Source organism: Apostichopus japonicus, chromosome 16 (genome assembly GCF_037975245.1).
Source record: "Apostichopus japonicus isolate 1M-3 chromosome 16, ASM3797524v1, whole genome shotgun sequence".
In the NCBI taxonomy this organism is placed as follows: Eukaryota; Metazoa; Echinodermata; class Holothuroidea; order Aspidochirotida; family Stichopodidae; genus Apostichopus; species Apostichopus japonicus.
Window position 1 is genome coordinate 37,224,102 of NC_092576.1, and position 18,177 is coordinate 37,242,278.

At 37.0% G+C, this 18,177-nt stretch overlaps 1 protein-coding gene across 1 annotated transcript; it reads left to right on the plus strand.

Moving 5' to 3' along the window:
• Positions 1 to 775: 775 nt before the first annotated feature.
• Positions 776 to 17,920, plus strand: LOC139983013 (protein XRP2-like). Its single transcript, XM_071996331.1, has 9 exons — positions 776 to 968; positions 2,430 to 2,547; positions 3,591 to 3,682; positions 4,513 to 4,685; positions 5,282 to 5,385; positions 6,993 to 7,121; positions 8,327 to 8,404; positions 10,621 to 10,720; positions 11,955 to 17,920. The coding sequence occupies exons 1-9, from the start codon at positions 889 to 891 to the stop codon at positions 12,122 to 12,124; spliced, it is 1,044 nt and encodes a 347-aa protein (XP_071852432.1). The 5' UTR covers positions 776 to 888; the 3' UTR covers positions 12,125 to 17,920.
• Positions 17,921 to 18,177: the final 257 nt, after the last annotated feature.

An 18,177-nucleotide genomic window follows, 5' to 3' on the forward strand; every position in this document is an offset into this window, starting at 1 on the left:
ATGTTTTTCGACGGATTCGTGGACATAAAAAGTTGTTTTGTGGAATATTCAATGACATATCAGGGGCGGATGCAGGATTTGTGACAGGGGGGGGGGGGGATCTGACTGGTCCAGCCGCACCTGAACGTAAGACTATCTAAGCGGAGCGCCATCATCGGTTGGCGCGGAGCGTACAAGAAAATTTTTGGCTTTACAAACCCCCAGATGGCCGGAAACGGCACTTCCCGAGTATTCTAAGCAGCATGTACCTAGCCTGAAAATATGGATCTCATGCCTGCAATTTCAGGCCCCCCGTAGCTACGCCACTGATCACGCATGGGGCCCTTTCCTTCGAACGCGGTAAAAAAAAAAAAAAAAAAAAAAAAATCAGGATTTTCAAAAAGGGGGGGCCCGGGCCCCCCGGGCCCCCCCTGGATCCGCCCCTGTATAGCAGAAGAAGTATTGGTAGACAAGACACTGAATGGTTTCAAGAAATGGATTGATACCAGCAGGATTTTGAAGAGCTTGCAATATGTATATGCCGCACACGTACAACTACCCCTCAAAGCAAAATAATATGGCATTCAGGTAAATCCAACTTAACTCTTGTCCTCACCTTTTTATCACTGGAGTTGCCTTACTTATGGGTCAGATACATGCGGTTATTCAAGCTGTTTCCAATATTCTTTTCTCATATTAAGTGCAACAGCAGGTACAAAATTATAGCAGTAAAGTCAAAAGAGCTACGCGCAGGGGAATTCCCATTTAATTCCTATCGCCTACGTCATCCACAAATTTCCGTAGTCATTGGTGCACAGAGACGCTCTGATACCGCCTAATGCTGGTGTTACTGTTAGGTCTGTGTTCTGTGACTATTTATTACTGCAAAACAGTAAGGAAAGATCAGTAATGGGCTGTTTATTCTCAAAGGGTAGCGACCAGGGTGAAGGGAAGGAAGCAGAAGAAGAAGCCCCCAAGACATATAGCTGGTAATTTCAATCTGTTTACTGATTTAGCTTGCTCCACATCTCTGTTCAATCAGCAATAATGTGTACGTACTGTGACTGCTGTTAGTGTTAGGCCTACTTTATTTCTAGTGTTGGGCGGGTTGTAAAAGATGTAGGCGTAACGTTACGAGCACCATGTATATGTTAGGATACATTAGACGTGGTTTCTACAGTAGTCCAGTTATGCGAACTTATAATCGCAACTTCTCAGTAATTCGCGAAGTTATACATGCTGAAAAATCAGTCCAACTTCATAAGAAGAGTAATAGTCTACAGGAATACATGCATGAGTTGTTACACAGCCTAGCCAAATTAGACATTGGTTTACACTACAGAACATCATTTCAGAACAACTTGGCATGTAGGGACTTGTTAAAGGGCAGCTTTAAAAACTAAAGCCTAGGCTAAAGGTTGACAAGTTATATTTGAACAAAACTGCAGCAGTGTGTCTGGTAACATTCAAGCCACATATATCCATTTGGAATTGTTCGCATTACATCTGTGAGGAAATCTAACATAGAGAACAAGTTCTTTACCTATTGACATTTTCCATGTTATTTTATGAATTTATTTGCAAAGCCCAGGTAGCGGAATCCTAACGTTAGATGCATGGAAATATGTGAGTGATATTTTATTGTTAAGAAACATGTGAATGGTACAGTATAAATACCGAAATGTGGTTGAAGTAGCCTAGGTATTTTGGCAGTACTTAAAGGCATCGAAGACTCCCCCCAAACCGTGTGCGGCCATCTGAAAAAGTTAACTTTCTGTTGCTTTCAAGTGACGTTTTGTTCGTTTTGCTACAAAATGCACACAGTAATGAAACGTGATACCTTAATTATTATCTTTAGCTGGACCTGAGATGTCCAACACTGTATACTGTGCTGTGGGTATTGACTTCAGCTGTATGTACTGACTGTTCACAAGTTCCTAATTACGGACGGTAGCAAGCTGTGTGTATTTTATACTGCTTTCTATACTATTTATATTGCCACATTATTACAACGCATTTTCCATTTTGCATTTTTAAATTTAAAATTTTTCACATTTATATATACAATATATATATATTTTGAATTTGAAGAATTCATTTGTATGTTTTTAGATTTCCCATTTGCAGTTTTTATACAATTTATTGTCAGATTGTGTAAAACAAATTTTCTACCCTTTTTTTACCTTACATTATCGATTTATATATTTTTATATCATGTTTGTATGTATTTTACTGTAAAGCACCTTAAGTAGAGCAATTTCTGATTGGATAAGGAGCCATAGAAATTTTGTAAAATAAATAAATAAATATTATGAAAGGATGAATGTTATGAAAATTCACGTTACTTGCAACGCTCGTCTATTGCCCGTGGTGCAGTTTTATGTAATCTCAGTTTTAACTTTGCTCTCCCTTTTTCCTTCCTTTTTTTTTGGCGGGAAAATTTTCTCCAGGGATAAGAAGGACCGTCCTGATCCTAAAGACTTTACCATTGAAGGCCTTAAGGGAGAGACTGCTGGGAGAGTGCCTGGAACTGTCAATGGCCAACAATTCATCATTAATAACTGTCAGGTTGGTAGCAGTATGTACAGTAGATGTGTGAGTCTCCCTCCACCCAACCCCCCCCCCCCCCCCACCTTGCCAACCTTTACAAAAATCTATAACAGTTCCAGAATGTCTTGGATAGAGAAAGGTCTCTCATGTTGCAGGGGAGGTTAAATGCTAGTTTTGTCAAATATCACAAAATTAAACAGATATTATCGCTAAATAGTCCAAATAGCACCATTTTGAAGTTCCTTTAGCAATGCTCTTAATTACTCACAAAAAATTGACCCTATTCGCTCAGGATGGTGTTTAATACAAAGGTCCAAATCTTCAGTGAGTACACCACCTCTTATTTAAATTATTCATACAGACCCTTTTTTTTTCTTTTTCTTTATTTTTTTTCTTTATTTTTTTTCCATATTTATTTTCCATATTTATTTTTAACTCCATTTATTTATATCTTTCGTTTTAAATGAACAATCAATACTCTAGACTGTAACGTACAGTGCTATACTGTACAATACTCTACACTGTATGGTTACAGTGCTATACTGTACAATACTCTAGGTACACTGTATGGTTACAGTGTTTTACCGTACAATACTCTACACTGTATGGTACAGTGCTATACTACAATACTCTACACTGTATCTGGTTACAGTGCTATACTGTACAATACTCTACACTGTATGGTACAGTGCTATACTGTACAATACTCTAGGTACACTGCATGGTTACAGTGTTGTATTGTACTGCACATTACTCTAGATACACTGTAAGGTATTATGCTACATTGTACTGTCCAATACTGTACTCTACATATTCTGTGCATGATAGCAAAATGCTGCAATCTTGGACCAAGATGAAAATGTGTACAGTTATTAGTAAACCTATCATGACTTCACAAATAATGACATGTAATGATAAAAAAAGAAGACAAAAACAGAAAATACAAAAACAGCAAACCTGGCCATTTATAAGACCTTCTCTTCGAGATTCATCTCCCTTCTTCCATCATCGAATGATCTGACATTCCATTGACACTATTATGTGATTGATTGCTTCTCCAGGATTCCTGTATCTACATCTTTGATCATTCTGCCTCGGTCACTGTCGATAATTGTACCGGTTGTAAGATCTTCATCGGACCAAGTAAAGGAAGGTAAATATTTGATGAAGCTGCAAGTTTACTGTTCAGTATTTTTTGTGGTATCCCTTTATAGAGTTTGCAATGTCAAACGGTTAAGGCAGTGGACTCAAAGAATTGCAGGTTTCAAGTCCTGGTCAGGTCATTGCGTTGTGTCCTTGGGCAAGGCACTTTATCTCCATTGCCTCTCTTCACTCAGGTGTTTAAATGGGGACTTGCGAGGTAACTTGTAAATGCGGGTGTGTGCGCCAGTTTAAAGCTGCCGTCTATGGGAACTCCCCCAGGGGACAGGTAGATGTGGTGCACTGCAGTGCCCCAGAGGGGATTGTTTGTGCACACTTTGGTGTGTAGGTGCAGCAACATTTTTAATCCCTGTCGATTTTGTACATATTTTTGTACTCATACAGTAGATATATTAATATATATACACTTCTGTAATATTAGAAAAGAGCAGAGAAATAAGATATGACTCGTAATTGACAAATAAGGAGTATTGTTTTTGAATAAATTCTAAAACAAATACTCCTTATTTGTCAATTATGAGTCATATCTTATTTATCTGCTTTTTTCTTATAATATTTTCTTTTGGAGTAGACATGGATTTTCTTTACAATATATATACATTTATGTAAAAATGCATTTTGCTTAAAGTCAGTAATATTTGTTTTCTTAGTTTTATATATACATTTATAAGCACAATTCATGATTTCCTAACAAACTGTTCAGCTTCTTGGTCTCAATTAGATTTGATCCTTCAAATAGTGATGCATATTATGATGACATAGGCAATTTTATTTCTCATTTCATTTCATAAATATTATTATGTTTTTTTTTTTATTCTGCAGTGTGTTTCTAAGGAACTGCAGTCAATGTGATATGGTCCTAGCCTGTCAACAGTTTAGGAGTAGAGATTGTAAGAGCGTGGATATCCTACTACACTGCGACACTCAACCAATCATAGAATCATCCACTAAGATACGTTTTGGCTGTTTTCAATATTCTTATCCGGAACTGAGAGGTCAGTTTAAGCCATTCAGTTGGTTTAGTGAAATTTTGAAATCCGAGGTGTTTCCCATTCAATGAGAGATTTTTAAAAATTTTTTTTATCGTCATCAGGTTTTCTGAGACAAACAAATTTCTGTTCGGACATCCAAACTTAGCTCATGGAGGTCGTCCGATGGATGAAGAATTATTTTCATCAAATTCAGATTGCATTGTGTCTAAATATCCCCTGATGAGTTAATATGATAAATAGGAGATGGTGTTCTATTCCTTGTTCGGAAGTTTAAGGCTCGGGCTTTATACCTACATAGTTCTGTTTGGTCGGAGGCTGATCACCTTGGAGACCTGCTGCCAATATCAGATACCAGGACAACAGTCCGATACATGTAATGTAACATCCTTAAGAGCAACATTTAGGTGGAACATGAATCACACTTCTCAGCAATTAATGAAAAACTTAACTCTACTTCTTGTGATCTAACGTACATTTAATTAGGAATATGAACAGAATATGGTGGCAGTAGACCAGAATGCAGCAAGGAACTTAGAGCTTACCTGCCCGCCGTCTAATGATTTCATAATAACTGATGCCTGAAATTCTCTCAATTGCAGATCAGTTTTCTAAAAGCGGTTTGTCCGGGTACAACAACAACTGGAGTAATATCCACGATTTCACCCCGGTACCTGGAGAGGAAAATTGGGCCCTGTTGCCTTTGGTAAACAATACAATTTATTACTAAAATCATGAATTATTTTTTTTTTTAGTTTGATATTTCTAGAGCTGTTTAGTCACAGTTTTTCTTTTCTTCTTTACTGAAGTCTCTGTACTGAATTATCTTATCATGGGAGTATTTTCAAACAGAGGACAAATTTTGTATTTGATCAAAAACTGGACAATTTTCAAAAGGGAACACAAGCCTATAACTCAAAGATTTGATACAATTTTGTGATTAATTGACTAGATTTGTTTTGAAGTCTGGGAAATAATTTGACCAGAGAAGTTTGTTAACGTTATTATTCATCACATGATAGTCTGGAACGAAACAATAATTGCAACTTTGATTGTGAACTTTTGACGGCAAGAAAACTGGTCAATTATGATCTCATTTATAGGTGAGCCTATTACCAATGAACCTTTGCACTGTCTGATCTATTGGTGTTCAGTGAGAGCTAATAGGTAACCTTTCATGACTGTACTCCCTCCCTTGCATATCAGTGTTGACATTAACCTGGACCGACTATGTCAATGAGGAGACGTGCACAGAAACATACCAACACCTGAGGGTCATGTGACATGCTACTGTACCTTTTAGCACTGTACTCTTACACTAATCCTTTAATGTCTTACAACTAATGTCAAGATCTCATACCTTCTGTACCACAAACCTAGTAAATTTCCACAATGTTTATTATCCAAAAGTAAGTAATTACTCTCAAATTTTACCGTAAATGCCTGTTAAAGTGACGTTATGTGGTCTACGGAATGCTCATTCCTTTGAACTGACAAAGGGATAAATAACATGTCAGTAGCACCTGGTAGCATGTCACATGACCATTTATGGAAGGTACATTTTTCTACTGTGGAGTGAGAGTTCCACGCAGTTTTAAAGTCAATGATCTTGCACAGTTAAAAGAATAGTGCAGGTCAAAATTTTGTTATGATATGTTAAAGAGGAACATAATCTAAGCATTTTGGTGAAAATTTGCATTCAATTCCTATGTACCGTTTTTGAGATATTGACAGTTGAAGTTGTCACCTATCGCACCAAAAGTGAACTTGGAGCAAACAGGTGTGATGTCATTGTTGCACACTGATAAATAATGTTTAGTTTTCCTATAAAATTTACATCTTATTTTATACTCCACAATTGGCTGCATCCTTAATGTGAATTTACCATAGGTATTTGTATTTAATAAACTTCACATCCCCTTTAGACAAACTAGTAACCCTATCCAATCCAAGGTCAAATCAATAGTCTGAAAAATAAAGAAAAAACAAAACATTATTTGTCAGTGTGCAACTATGACATCACACCTGTTTGCTTCAAGTACACTCTATGTAGAATATCAGATAACTTCAACTGTCAATATTTCAAAAACGTAACATAGGAATTGAATGCAAATTTCACCAGAATGCTTAGATTATGTTCCTCTGTAACATATCAAAGAGAAATTTTGACCTGGACTATTCTTTTAATAACATTTGCTGACATTTCCCTTTCCGTCAAACCATCTAACTCTCTATCTCTCTAAAATGTAGAGCTATAAGATAGTTGGAATTTTGTTTAAATATTCTCCTTTTTTTTGTTTTACCCGTTTCAAGGAAACAAAAGTTGAAGATGTTCTCCCGGTGCCCGAAACAGAGCAGTTCTCTCAGATGATGGTGAGCACCGATGTGAACGACAGCTTCGTTCCTCTGTCACACGGAAAAAGACGGAAACCTGCAGACGAGGTATGAGTTTAAGGACAGACTATTCTCTCTCCCTTCTCAATGTTTTACTTTAAATCTAGGATTCTAATATATATCCAAAAACAATGATAGTTATTCATCATTGGTGGTGGTGGTGGTTGTGGTTGTGTGGTGGTGGTGGTGATGATGGTGGTGGTGGTGGTTGTGTGGTGATGATGGTTGTAGTGGTGATGGTGATGATAGTGGTGTTGGTGATGATGATGATGATGATGATGATGATTGAGGTGGTGATTGTGTGGTGATGGTGATGATGGTGGTGTTGATGGTTGTGATGATGGTGGCGGCGGCGGCGACGACGACGACGACGACGACGACGACGACGACGACGACGACGACGACGACGACGACGACGACGACGACGACGACGACGACGACGACGACGACGACGACGACGACGACGACGACGACGACGACGACGACGACGACGACGACGACGACGACGACGACGACGACGACGACGACGACGACGACGATGGTTACAGTGTACTTACAGGGTTTGTTTGTGATAGTTGAGTTAAACATCGCCAGTTGATGCCAATCGACTGTAAATTGATGTGAAGTCATCTGTATATATTATTAACCTCTAGAGAAACCAAGGGGTGGGGGGGGATATAAAGTGCGGGCAATGGACCAAACAGACCCACCCGGTACTTGAAACGGTAAAAACTTTTACTCAAGTTACCAGGTTTGAAGTTCTGTGGTTTTGAGTAATTACATGTGAAGACACTGACCATTAAATTTATGACCTGGAAGCCTCATTTAAGTCCACACCGATTGATTAGTTCTCTTTCTGAGGCCAGGGCTGTTCAAGATATTAATATTAATATTTGTGAAATTTGTTGTGATGTGATATATGAAATGCTGCAGTAGCAGAGAAGGTGACACCCTCAGTTCAGTATATGACGGTGCATGGTCACTCTCTATTTGTGAACAGAGCCCTCTAATGTATTTCCTTGACTTCTAACCATATTTTTTTTTCTGAAGTCATTTAATATCCACCCGATATGAAAATAATTTGAATGGTACAATTACTTAAATTAATGCATGATTTAGAATATGACTAGGCACACATTCAAACGTTTATCTCACAATATAACAATGGAAAATTGAACGAGAAGGAAAAATTGAGGAACACAGGTTACGTCATTGTTTATTCTGTTTGTATGTTTTTCCTTTGTCATTTCCAGTCTTGCCTCATCCTGTTCTTTCACATTGACAATGGAGACGAGACAATGAAAAAGTTTATCCTCAACCTGAAGAATGAGGTAAGGCTCTCACTCACAGTGATTCTGGTGAAGTGGTCAGTTTTATATTCAACTTAGCATCCATTGTCACTGCGATTCAAATTATTAGTTAAGATTGTGTGCCGTGAGCAGTGCTATTGTAAAGCATTCAAAGTTTTTAGGGAATTTTGGTCAGAACAATATCATTGTTGTTGACCAATGTGCAATTCTTGATAAGAGTAGCAACTTCGTTGTCGTTATGAATCTGTTGTGATCATTGCAGTTATTTGACAAGGAATTTGAGAGAGGAATTATTGTAACTTTGTGTCATAATAGCTAGGTTTACCCACACTGAGTTACTCATTTCAAACTTATATCAAACCCAACATGGAACACAATAAGTAATCTCAAAATCAACCCACAATAATTAACCCACTTTAAGCCCACATACAACCCACACTTGACAAAAGTGTGAATGCCAAAGGTAGATTACGTACCACTGTCCACACATAATACAAACACCACAAGGGCTCCACATATGTATTCCATGGCCAGTTCACAACCACGTTAACCCCACTTTCTCCAGGTAAAGCCCATATTTGCCAACAAGGTTGTGATGACTGGGACATAAATGGTATATTCCAATAAATACCAAAGAAAGTGTTTAAGGCAGCATTTTGCGTCCTTTTCTATGATTTTTCTCAACCTCAGTGACTCCACTATGCCATAACGACATACATAACTAGCTTATCTATTTAAATCTTACTTTAAATGGTGGCATAAAAGTCGAAAAATTTGCAACTTTCTACTTTGTTTTTCTCCAAGATATTTTTCCGTTGGGATCCCAATAAACCTTGCCCATAAGATGAATATTTAAACACTACAAACGTCATTGACCAATAGGTAATCCAACACCAAGCTTGTGTACAGTCTATATGGCAGTTGTACCAGGGAGTTCCATACCAACTTGAATTTATTTTTTGCAACGGTTCATAACTAAACCTGCATCTGTGATTGGTTGAATTCAAACTAGTGGGTTTGGGGGAATGTGGAATTTGTCGTGGACACTTTTCTCATTATCTGCAAATATCCTTAATTATTCGCCAATGAATGTTGTTGGCAGGGAAAAACTTGGCTAATATCTTAGTTTGCTGTTTTGTGATTTGATATATGTAAAAATTGATGGACATGTCAAAAAAGTAGAAAATGGCGACCAAACGCAAAATGCTGCTTTAACATCCATGAAGAAATTGTCTGTTGTTTATTGGGGGCATTAACATTTTTCACAACCATATTCATGCACAATAGCAACATATTTCTGCTGAAGTTTAACTCCAAGTAACAAAGAAACAGAGACTATGTTTGGAAATTATCAATTTTGGCTGTAATATTGATATATATATTACGTAAAAGTTGTCAGGATAGCCAAACCAATTTGAAGTAATTTGAATCATTTCTCATCTTCTGATCTTTTGTAATAAAAAAATATGATATGGTCGTTGCAGTACTCAAGTAATAGTAGCTAGGTTAGGTAAAATTGTCTTAAATACAGGGGGAAAACAACTGCAAATATGCTTCCACGCTTGCTGCACATGACCAACATTCACGCAAGCAGAAATAATAATTCCTGGTGACCGAAGCATACAAAGGGATATGCCCTTGCTGGGCGGCACTGGTGGCCCAGCCCAGCACTAAAAATGACCGCCGGGCAGTCTTAAAAATCTTGAATCCCGCCCAGCACTATTTTTTATCTAAGATCCCGACATTCCTAACAATATGTTCAACATAAATTGGGCCTAGCCTTTGCCAAAGTCATACAGACTAATAATGCATCAGTTACACATGCGAGAAACATTAGTTACGGATCTCAATCGGTCCCTTGTAAAATCTCTTTGAAACAACTAATAATTTTTACCAAGTACAAAATATATTTCACTAAAAAAAAAAAAAATGTAAATTGTTAGCAAAACTAGTACTTGTGTACATGCTTAAAAAGCTACACAAGTGCCAGCATTTGGCATCTGAGCACCTAATCAGTATAACCGGCAGTCAGAAAATCCTGGGCACATCCCTGCACACAATGAGGTATGTGCGTATCGGTGCTTGTCTTTTGTCTGTACGTCTGTCTCACTTTGTTCTTTATTGGTTCAGCCAGCCAGAATTACATGAGGCCGGTAACCCCAGCATGGAATGCGAGAGGTCCAAACATTTGTTGGAGACTTGATCCTTTTCTTTCTTCTATTTGTTCTTGTTTGCAGGAGTCGGTTCTTATCGAAAGTAAGCAACTTGAGTTGCATTACGAGGACGTTTGCAGAATTTTTGGAGAATTGCCACATCTTAAAGAAGTAACTAAATCTGGTAGGTCCTTTCTGACGGTATTAATTGACGGTGAAAAATATATAGTTCAATAGACACAACACGGGGAGAGGCTTGTTTAATCAAAAATCTTAACTAGATACCAGTGCTGTGGCTGAGTGGATAAAGACGGTGGCATTTGAAGCAATGAGGCTTATCAATCTGGAGGTTCCGGGTTCAATGCCCAGCCGGGTCATAGTAAGGGGGGTTTCTCATCCAAGAGCAATCTACCCTTTCCCCATCTGAAATGACTTTCTAAATTGAAAAGATTCCAAATTTGAGTTCAAATGTTGAATTGGAAGCCACCCGATGTGAAAGTTGTAATCTGTAAGCCCTCCCTGGTTTCTCCCACATTCGTGGTCACTAAAGTGTTGCAAAAATAACTGCTGATTATTATTAAAAGTGACTCAAACGATGTTGTTAATTTAAATCAAGTTGAAACTTACAAAGTAACCATAATGGAATATCCTAGGCTGTTTACATCTACCTTAGAAGTAGAGATTCTGCAGCAGATGAGAGCTATTTTTTAAAAGGTCTTTTATTTCTTCCTTTGCCTTGGTACATATATCTAGTATTATTAAAATGGTTCCTATGCTGCTATCATAAAATTGCCCCTTGCACATTTACAAGAACAACTTCAGGAGGGCTGTTAGTAGTATAAGTACACTTATTATCGCAGAGTAAAACTTAGAAGTAACATTCCAACACACCAATCTGCTGTAAGAGTAAAAAGTAAGGAATATGGAGTCACAACAAGTCTGGAACTGGTTAAAAAATAACATTTAAACACAGCAAACTCCCGTAAGAGTGAATCTTACGAGTATGGAGTCACAGCAAATCTGGGAACTGGTTAAAACTAACCTATATAACACACGGATCTCCTGTGAGGCAGTGATAATAATTCAGTCTTCAGCTTACATTAAAAATATACACATGACCTTGCATATAACCTGTTGGTATTTACATGTTGGTATTCACTATATACAGGCTTGAGCTTTTTCCGAGAATTAGCAGAATATCTGTGATTTCTTTTCTACCTCGGGGACAAAAACTATTATCCTAACACACTGTAGCATATGCAAACTGGAGCCTATACTGCAATTTTTGCAAAGTTCCGAAATTTTCTTTTTTACCCCTGGCACATCCCTGCTATATACTTCTGTTATAAACCAGAAGACTCATTTCTCGTCAGAGTCATACTTTACCATTTCATTTCCATCTCTCTCTCTCTTTGAAGGCCCTGTTACAGCTCTCCAGTTCAATGGTAAAGATGTGGTCCAGAAGTGCCAGGCCTTTGTCAAGGACCTCGCCACCAATGTGCCGACCTATGTCTCCGGCGATCCGGACGCTGCCAAGAAGGACATAGAGAACTGGAGGAATTTTGTGGAGGCGCAGTTCTCAATGTGATCCTGTCTCTCGTGGTAAGACCGCCCTCGGTCAAGTCTCTTAAGTGTTCAGTGTTGTCACGATGTGAACCCTGACACCCGGTATAGGAAGTCACATGGATGTCACATGATTCACACAAGGTTATTAACTTGTTATAAGATAGAGGTTATGGACGCCGATCTTTTGATGGCAGTCTTCTGAAACACTCAGAAGCCATGAGATGTGAGTGGCAGTATTCCAACCTATCCTTAATGCACTGTTTCTTATGATTGTGGTTATGCCATGTACTCTCTCTCCATAAGGGGTTTAAGCAAGGTGTAATAAAATGACCTATTAGCTCTATGGGATCTTGCAAAAAAGTTCTCGCGGCTGTGTTAAACACAAATGTTTGTTGTGAAGTGGCGAAATGCCAAATTTGTCCAAAGTATTTTTTCATATTAAGTGTGAAATGGATGTTCTTTGTCAGTATCGAAGTGATGTGCACATCTTATATATATATATATTTTTTGGGGGGATGGGAGGGAGGAGGGGGGGGAATTTGTGTCATTTTCACTAAAACCTGAAAGGGGGGGACAGGTACATCTCATTGAAACAAAGGTAAAAATATGGAGTGTAAATTTTCACAATCCCTGTTACCCTGTAAGAACAACTACAGTGTGAGAAATCAACACTACAGATAAATCTTTTCCTCCATTTAACAGAATTGTATACAAATTACATGTTTTGTTGTTTTTTTACGCAGAACGGCTTGTCGTGTTCTAAGCTGTGTAAATACTGGCTTTAAAAGCTCCTAAGCCTGGCCAATTTTTGGTTTTTCTTTTTTATTTATAGACTGTACTTTCATGTCATGTTTCCAACAGTGTAGTGGCAGTATGAGCACTATTAAATATATCTAGTGTCTATACGAATAGGAGTAGCCAGTACCGGGCTGGTATGAGCATTTGGAAAGTTGTCCCAACTGGCTGGCTATGAAATATGCCTGCATTAATATTCAACCAAAAATCAACCGACCCATGATGTCTTGGTCTTGTAAGGTCCTGCTTTTGGGCAGTATCTTAACTTGGAAACTGAAAATAATGCTGACTGTGGTGTGTCTCATTTTCAGTAAGGTGTGTTGGATTTCTGTACCCAGCTAAATGTAGACACTGCCCTCCTTACCAATCCCCCCTACCTCCCACCCTCCACACCCCAACATATTTGTTGGACACAGGATGAGAAATACAGAACATATATGCATGTCAATTAACTGACCTGACCAGATCTCCATAAAAACTTATATCTAGATTTGGCAAACCTATTGTTGTGATAAGAGGAACAAAGGATCAAAAGAACAAATTAGTCAAGTTGATCTGGAGTTAAATAATAGGTTTATTCTTTTTATGGCTACAACCACTGGCAAGTTCATATTTTAACGTTTTGGAGGTTTGTGGATAGTGAAGTATTTTCCAGTACTTATGACAAAAAATTGCACAGTCTATATGTTGATGTAGAGTAAGGTTTATTGTGTGTAAGGATTCTCCATTTCAGGGAGTTATAAAGTTATTATATTTGTTTACCTTGTTAGATGAAGATAAAGTATGTAATTGTATTAATGTATATTCATAGATTCATGTATATTTATGGATTAATGTATTCATGGATTAATGTATTCATGCGCAGTCATCTTGATTAGTATCACCTTGTTTACATGTTCCATCCCATATTTTGCACTATATACTTATTTAATTATTTATTTATTTTGTTTACTTGTAATCATATCGAGGCAGATCTATACAAAAATTGTATTTCATTTTAATAAAGGGTTAAAGTTGGTCATCTTTTCAAGGATAAATCAAATGCCATGCAAATAGCATAACACTTCTATTAATGTTGTTATGTAATATTTGATCAAACCAGATATGTTTGATATGCTGCAAGTTACTTTTAATGGGTCAAGCACAGGTATGTCTCACCTATATATTTATGTCAGAGACATATCCCGAGCAGGGCTCAAATTTAACAAAATGGTACCGACTGTAAATTGCGGTCAATGCTTGATGAACTGCTCCTACACATCACTTGTTACAGATTGTAATAAATAATAATATTAATAATCAGACGGTTATTTTTACGATGCTTAAGCAACCACGTACATGGGAGAAACCCGCCAAGGCTTATAGATTACAACTTTCACATAGGGTGGCTTACAATTCAACATTTTAACTCAAGTTTGGAATCTTTTTAAGAAAATCATATTAGATAGGAAAACCATAAATTGCTCTTGGATGCAAAACCCATGTTACAATGACCCGGCCCGGTATCGAACACGGAACCTCCCGATTGCTTAGCCTGATTGCTTCAATTGCCACCGAGTTTATCCATCCACTCAGCCTCCGCACCGGTAGTGCCTCTTTAAGCCTAGTTTGAGTGTTCCTCTCTTAGTGATCACATTCATGACAATTTGATTCCTTGAATCAGCGATCTGAGAACATACTTTAAATCAAAGTGTGGCAAAAATCAAAATAGTATATTTTTCTGTTTTCTTTCATTCCTGTCCAAACTTTCTCTCACTTTGCAAAAACAAAAACTGCAAAGAACTAATAAAATGACTTGTAAGTTTCAATGTTGAGTTTCAATGTTGAGAATTTACCCAGCTGCTATTTTGAAAGCTGAGTAGTTTTTGTGGTGGTCTGCCATTTCAATAGAAATCCCAAAATATTGATAACTTTACCCCAAAAACATAAATTAAAAAGATCTTGCCCCTATCTGGTTCTACATTTCAGATAGGATCGGTAGTTATCCTGAGTTTGCATTTCAAAGTTTACTGCATTTCTACATTTGGTTATAACGTGTTATTCAGTCAAGTGATTTGACACCCCCCCTCCCCGCCCTCAGTCGAACTTAGATATCATATACCTGGTTGCAGGCATTTGGTTGCTCTTAAGTTACAAAGTTATTGACTAAATTTTCTACACTACAACAAATTTTTATTACTGAAAATTTACTGTTCGTTTCAATGATTAATCCTTAGCGTTTATCCAGCAATTTTCATCTTTCCCTTATTATCCCTAAATGGTGAACTGCAAATCCAGTACTGGTATCACCTCAACATTTATCCCCAAAACTTGTGATTCCTTTTTAAACCCTTAAATCTGAAAATTTTGCTCTTGTTCCAGTTGACCAAAAATTTAATCTTCGAAAACTTAAAGCAAGAAATTGGAATCGCTTTCATGAAGTAGCTAAAAATTGATCTTTTCCAATCATCATTTGGCAAGGTTTTGATATTTTGTCGAGTTTCATATTTGACGTAGAGATCTTGTGTTCCGTTTTTGCTTACCACCTTCCATTGCATCACCAATCTGAGTGAAACAACAGATGGATTAGTAAGATTAGTCACATTTGTTAATCCCATAGTTTCTCATTCCCACTGACATGACTGAGTTGTCTACTCTTTTTTGAAGAATATATGATGTAACAATGAGAAGAGTGTCTTTCATTACTTTCTTTACAAAGAATTTTTTCTTTTCTCTCTTTCTTCTATCCCTGTTTTCTGTTGAAAACAAAAACTAGGAAATATTCTAATTTTTGACTTCATTTTTTTTCTTTTTTTGTTGGGGGGGGGGGGGTGGCCTAGCTAGGTTAAAAATTATGAAATAAGTAACTAATAATTGTTGGTATATCAGTTTATTGTGGGTGGCTTAGCAAGATCAGAAGTTATTAAATTAGTAGTTAATAATTTTTGATATCTCAGTTTATTGCGATATTATCACATTTCATGATATTGCAGCATTTACGAGTGATTAACTAACAATGTTTAACTTTTGATATCATCACTGATGAATGGAACACTCTTTATAAGTACAGAACACTAACAATATATTGCTACATAGCAGACACTACTTCCATGTGATGTTACTTTGTGTGTCATTAGTGGTGACACTAACAATGTTTTACTATCATGTTATGTATCATCACTGATGAAGGGAACACTCTTTATTACTACAGAACACTAACAATATATTGCTACATAGCAGACACTACTATCATGTTATGTTACTTTGTGTGTCATTAGTGGTGACACTAGCAGTGTTATACTATCATGTTATGTATCATCACTGATGAAGGGAACACTTGTTATAAGTACAGAACACTAACAATGTATTGCTACATAGCAGACACTACTACCATATGATGTTACTTTGTGCGTCAGTATTGGTGACACTAGCAGTGTTATACTATCATGTTATGTATCATCACTGATGAAGGGAACACTCTTTATTACTACAGAACACTAATAATATATTGCTACATAGCAGACACTACTATCATGTTATGTTACTTTGTGTGTCATTAGTGGTGACACTAGCAGTGTTATACTATCATGTTATGTATCATCACTGATGAAGGGAACACTCTTTATTACTACAGAACACTAATAATATATTGCTACATAGCAGACACTACTATCATGTTATGTTACTTTGTGTGTCATTAGTGGTGACACTAGCAGTGTTATACTATCATGTTATGTATCATCACTGATGAAGGGAACACTTGTTATAAGTACAGAACACTAACAATGTATTGCTACATAGCAGACACTACTACCATATGATGTTACTTTGTGCGTCAGTATTGGTGACACTAGCAGTGTTATACTATCATGTTATGTATCATCACTAATGAAGGGAACACTCTTTATTACTACAGAACACTAATAATATATTGCTATATAGCAGACACTACTATCATGTTATGTTACTTTGTGTGTCATTAGTGGTGACACTAGCAGTGTTATACTATCATGTTATGTATCATCACTAATGAAGGGAACACTCTTTATTACTACAGAACACTAATAATATATTGCTACATAGCAGACACTACTATCATGTTATGTTACTTTGTGTGTCATTAGTGGTGACACTAGCAGTGTTATACTATCATGTTATGTATCATCACTGATGAAGGGAACACTTGTTATAAGTACAGAACACTAACAATGTATTGCTACATAGCAGACACTACTACCATATGATGTTACTTTGTGCGTCAGTATTGGTGACACTAGCAGTGTTATACTATCATGTTATGTATCATCACTAATGAAGGGAACACTCTTTATTACTACAGAACACTAATAATATATTGCTATATAGCAGACACTACTACCATGTGATGTTACTTTGTGTGTCATTAGTGGTGACACTAGCAGTGTTTTACTACCATGTCATATTCATCACTGATGAATGGAACACTCTTTATTACTACAGAACACTAACAATATATTGCTACATAGCAGACACTACTTCCATATGATGTTACTTTGTGTGTCATTAGTGGTGACACTAGCAGTGTTTTACTACCATGTCATATATCATCACTGATTAAGGGAACACTCTTTATAACTACAGAACACTAAGAATATATTGCTACATAGTTGACACTACTATCATGTGATGTTACTTTGTGTGTCAGTATTGGTGACACTAGCAGTGTTTTACTATCATGTTATGTTATGGTCTCTGGTGCAACACTATGCTACAGCAATTGTACAGGGTTGTACTGGTTTTTTTCTGTTTATTTCATGACTGTTTTTTGTTTGGTTTTTACATTAGCCTCATGTTAACTGATGATGTAACTTTGTATATAATGTATGTTAGGCAGCCTATTGTACTTACAACAAAAAGGCAAATTATCATTCCTTTCGTTTTCCTGGGCACTTAGTGGAATGCGATTCTTATTGTCTCTATCAGTTTTGTGTTTGTTGCTTGTATATATACAGATCTAGTATTGAAATAGTGCAAATAAAACGACCTTGATATTTGTAAACAAAAACCTTTCAGAATTATCCTTATATTGTTTAGTATTGTGTGACTGGGATGACATACAGTGTGTACTTGAGTGAATTTTGAAGGTTACAAAGCATTACAAGTAGTTTGTTACAAACAGTGCAGTAGTTCATATGTAAACTCTCTCCAAAGTAATGAAGACCTGTTTGAATCAAACCTCTTTTTATTATTATACTCAGAGTAATAGGGAGCAGGGTGTCAATACTTCGCACCCTTCCATACTTCCGTGATCGGTAGTATACG

What these genes read in the sequence shown, in the direction of transcription:
- LOC139983013 (XM_071996331.1), top strand. Translation starts at nt 889, where the DNA reads ATGGGCTGTTTATTCTCAAAGGGTAGCGACCAGGGTGAAGGGAAGGAA. An exon ending in TCATCATTAATAACTGTCAG is followed by an intron (nt 2,548 to 3,590) that starts GTTGGTAGCAGT and finishes TTGCTTCTCCAG; the next exon opens with GATTCCTGTATCTACATCTT. An exon ending in TCCTCAACCTGAAGAATGAG is followed by an intron (nt 8,405 to 10,620) that starts GTAAGGCTCTCA and finishes TCTTGTTTGCAG; the next exon opens with GAGTCGGTTCTTATCGAAAG.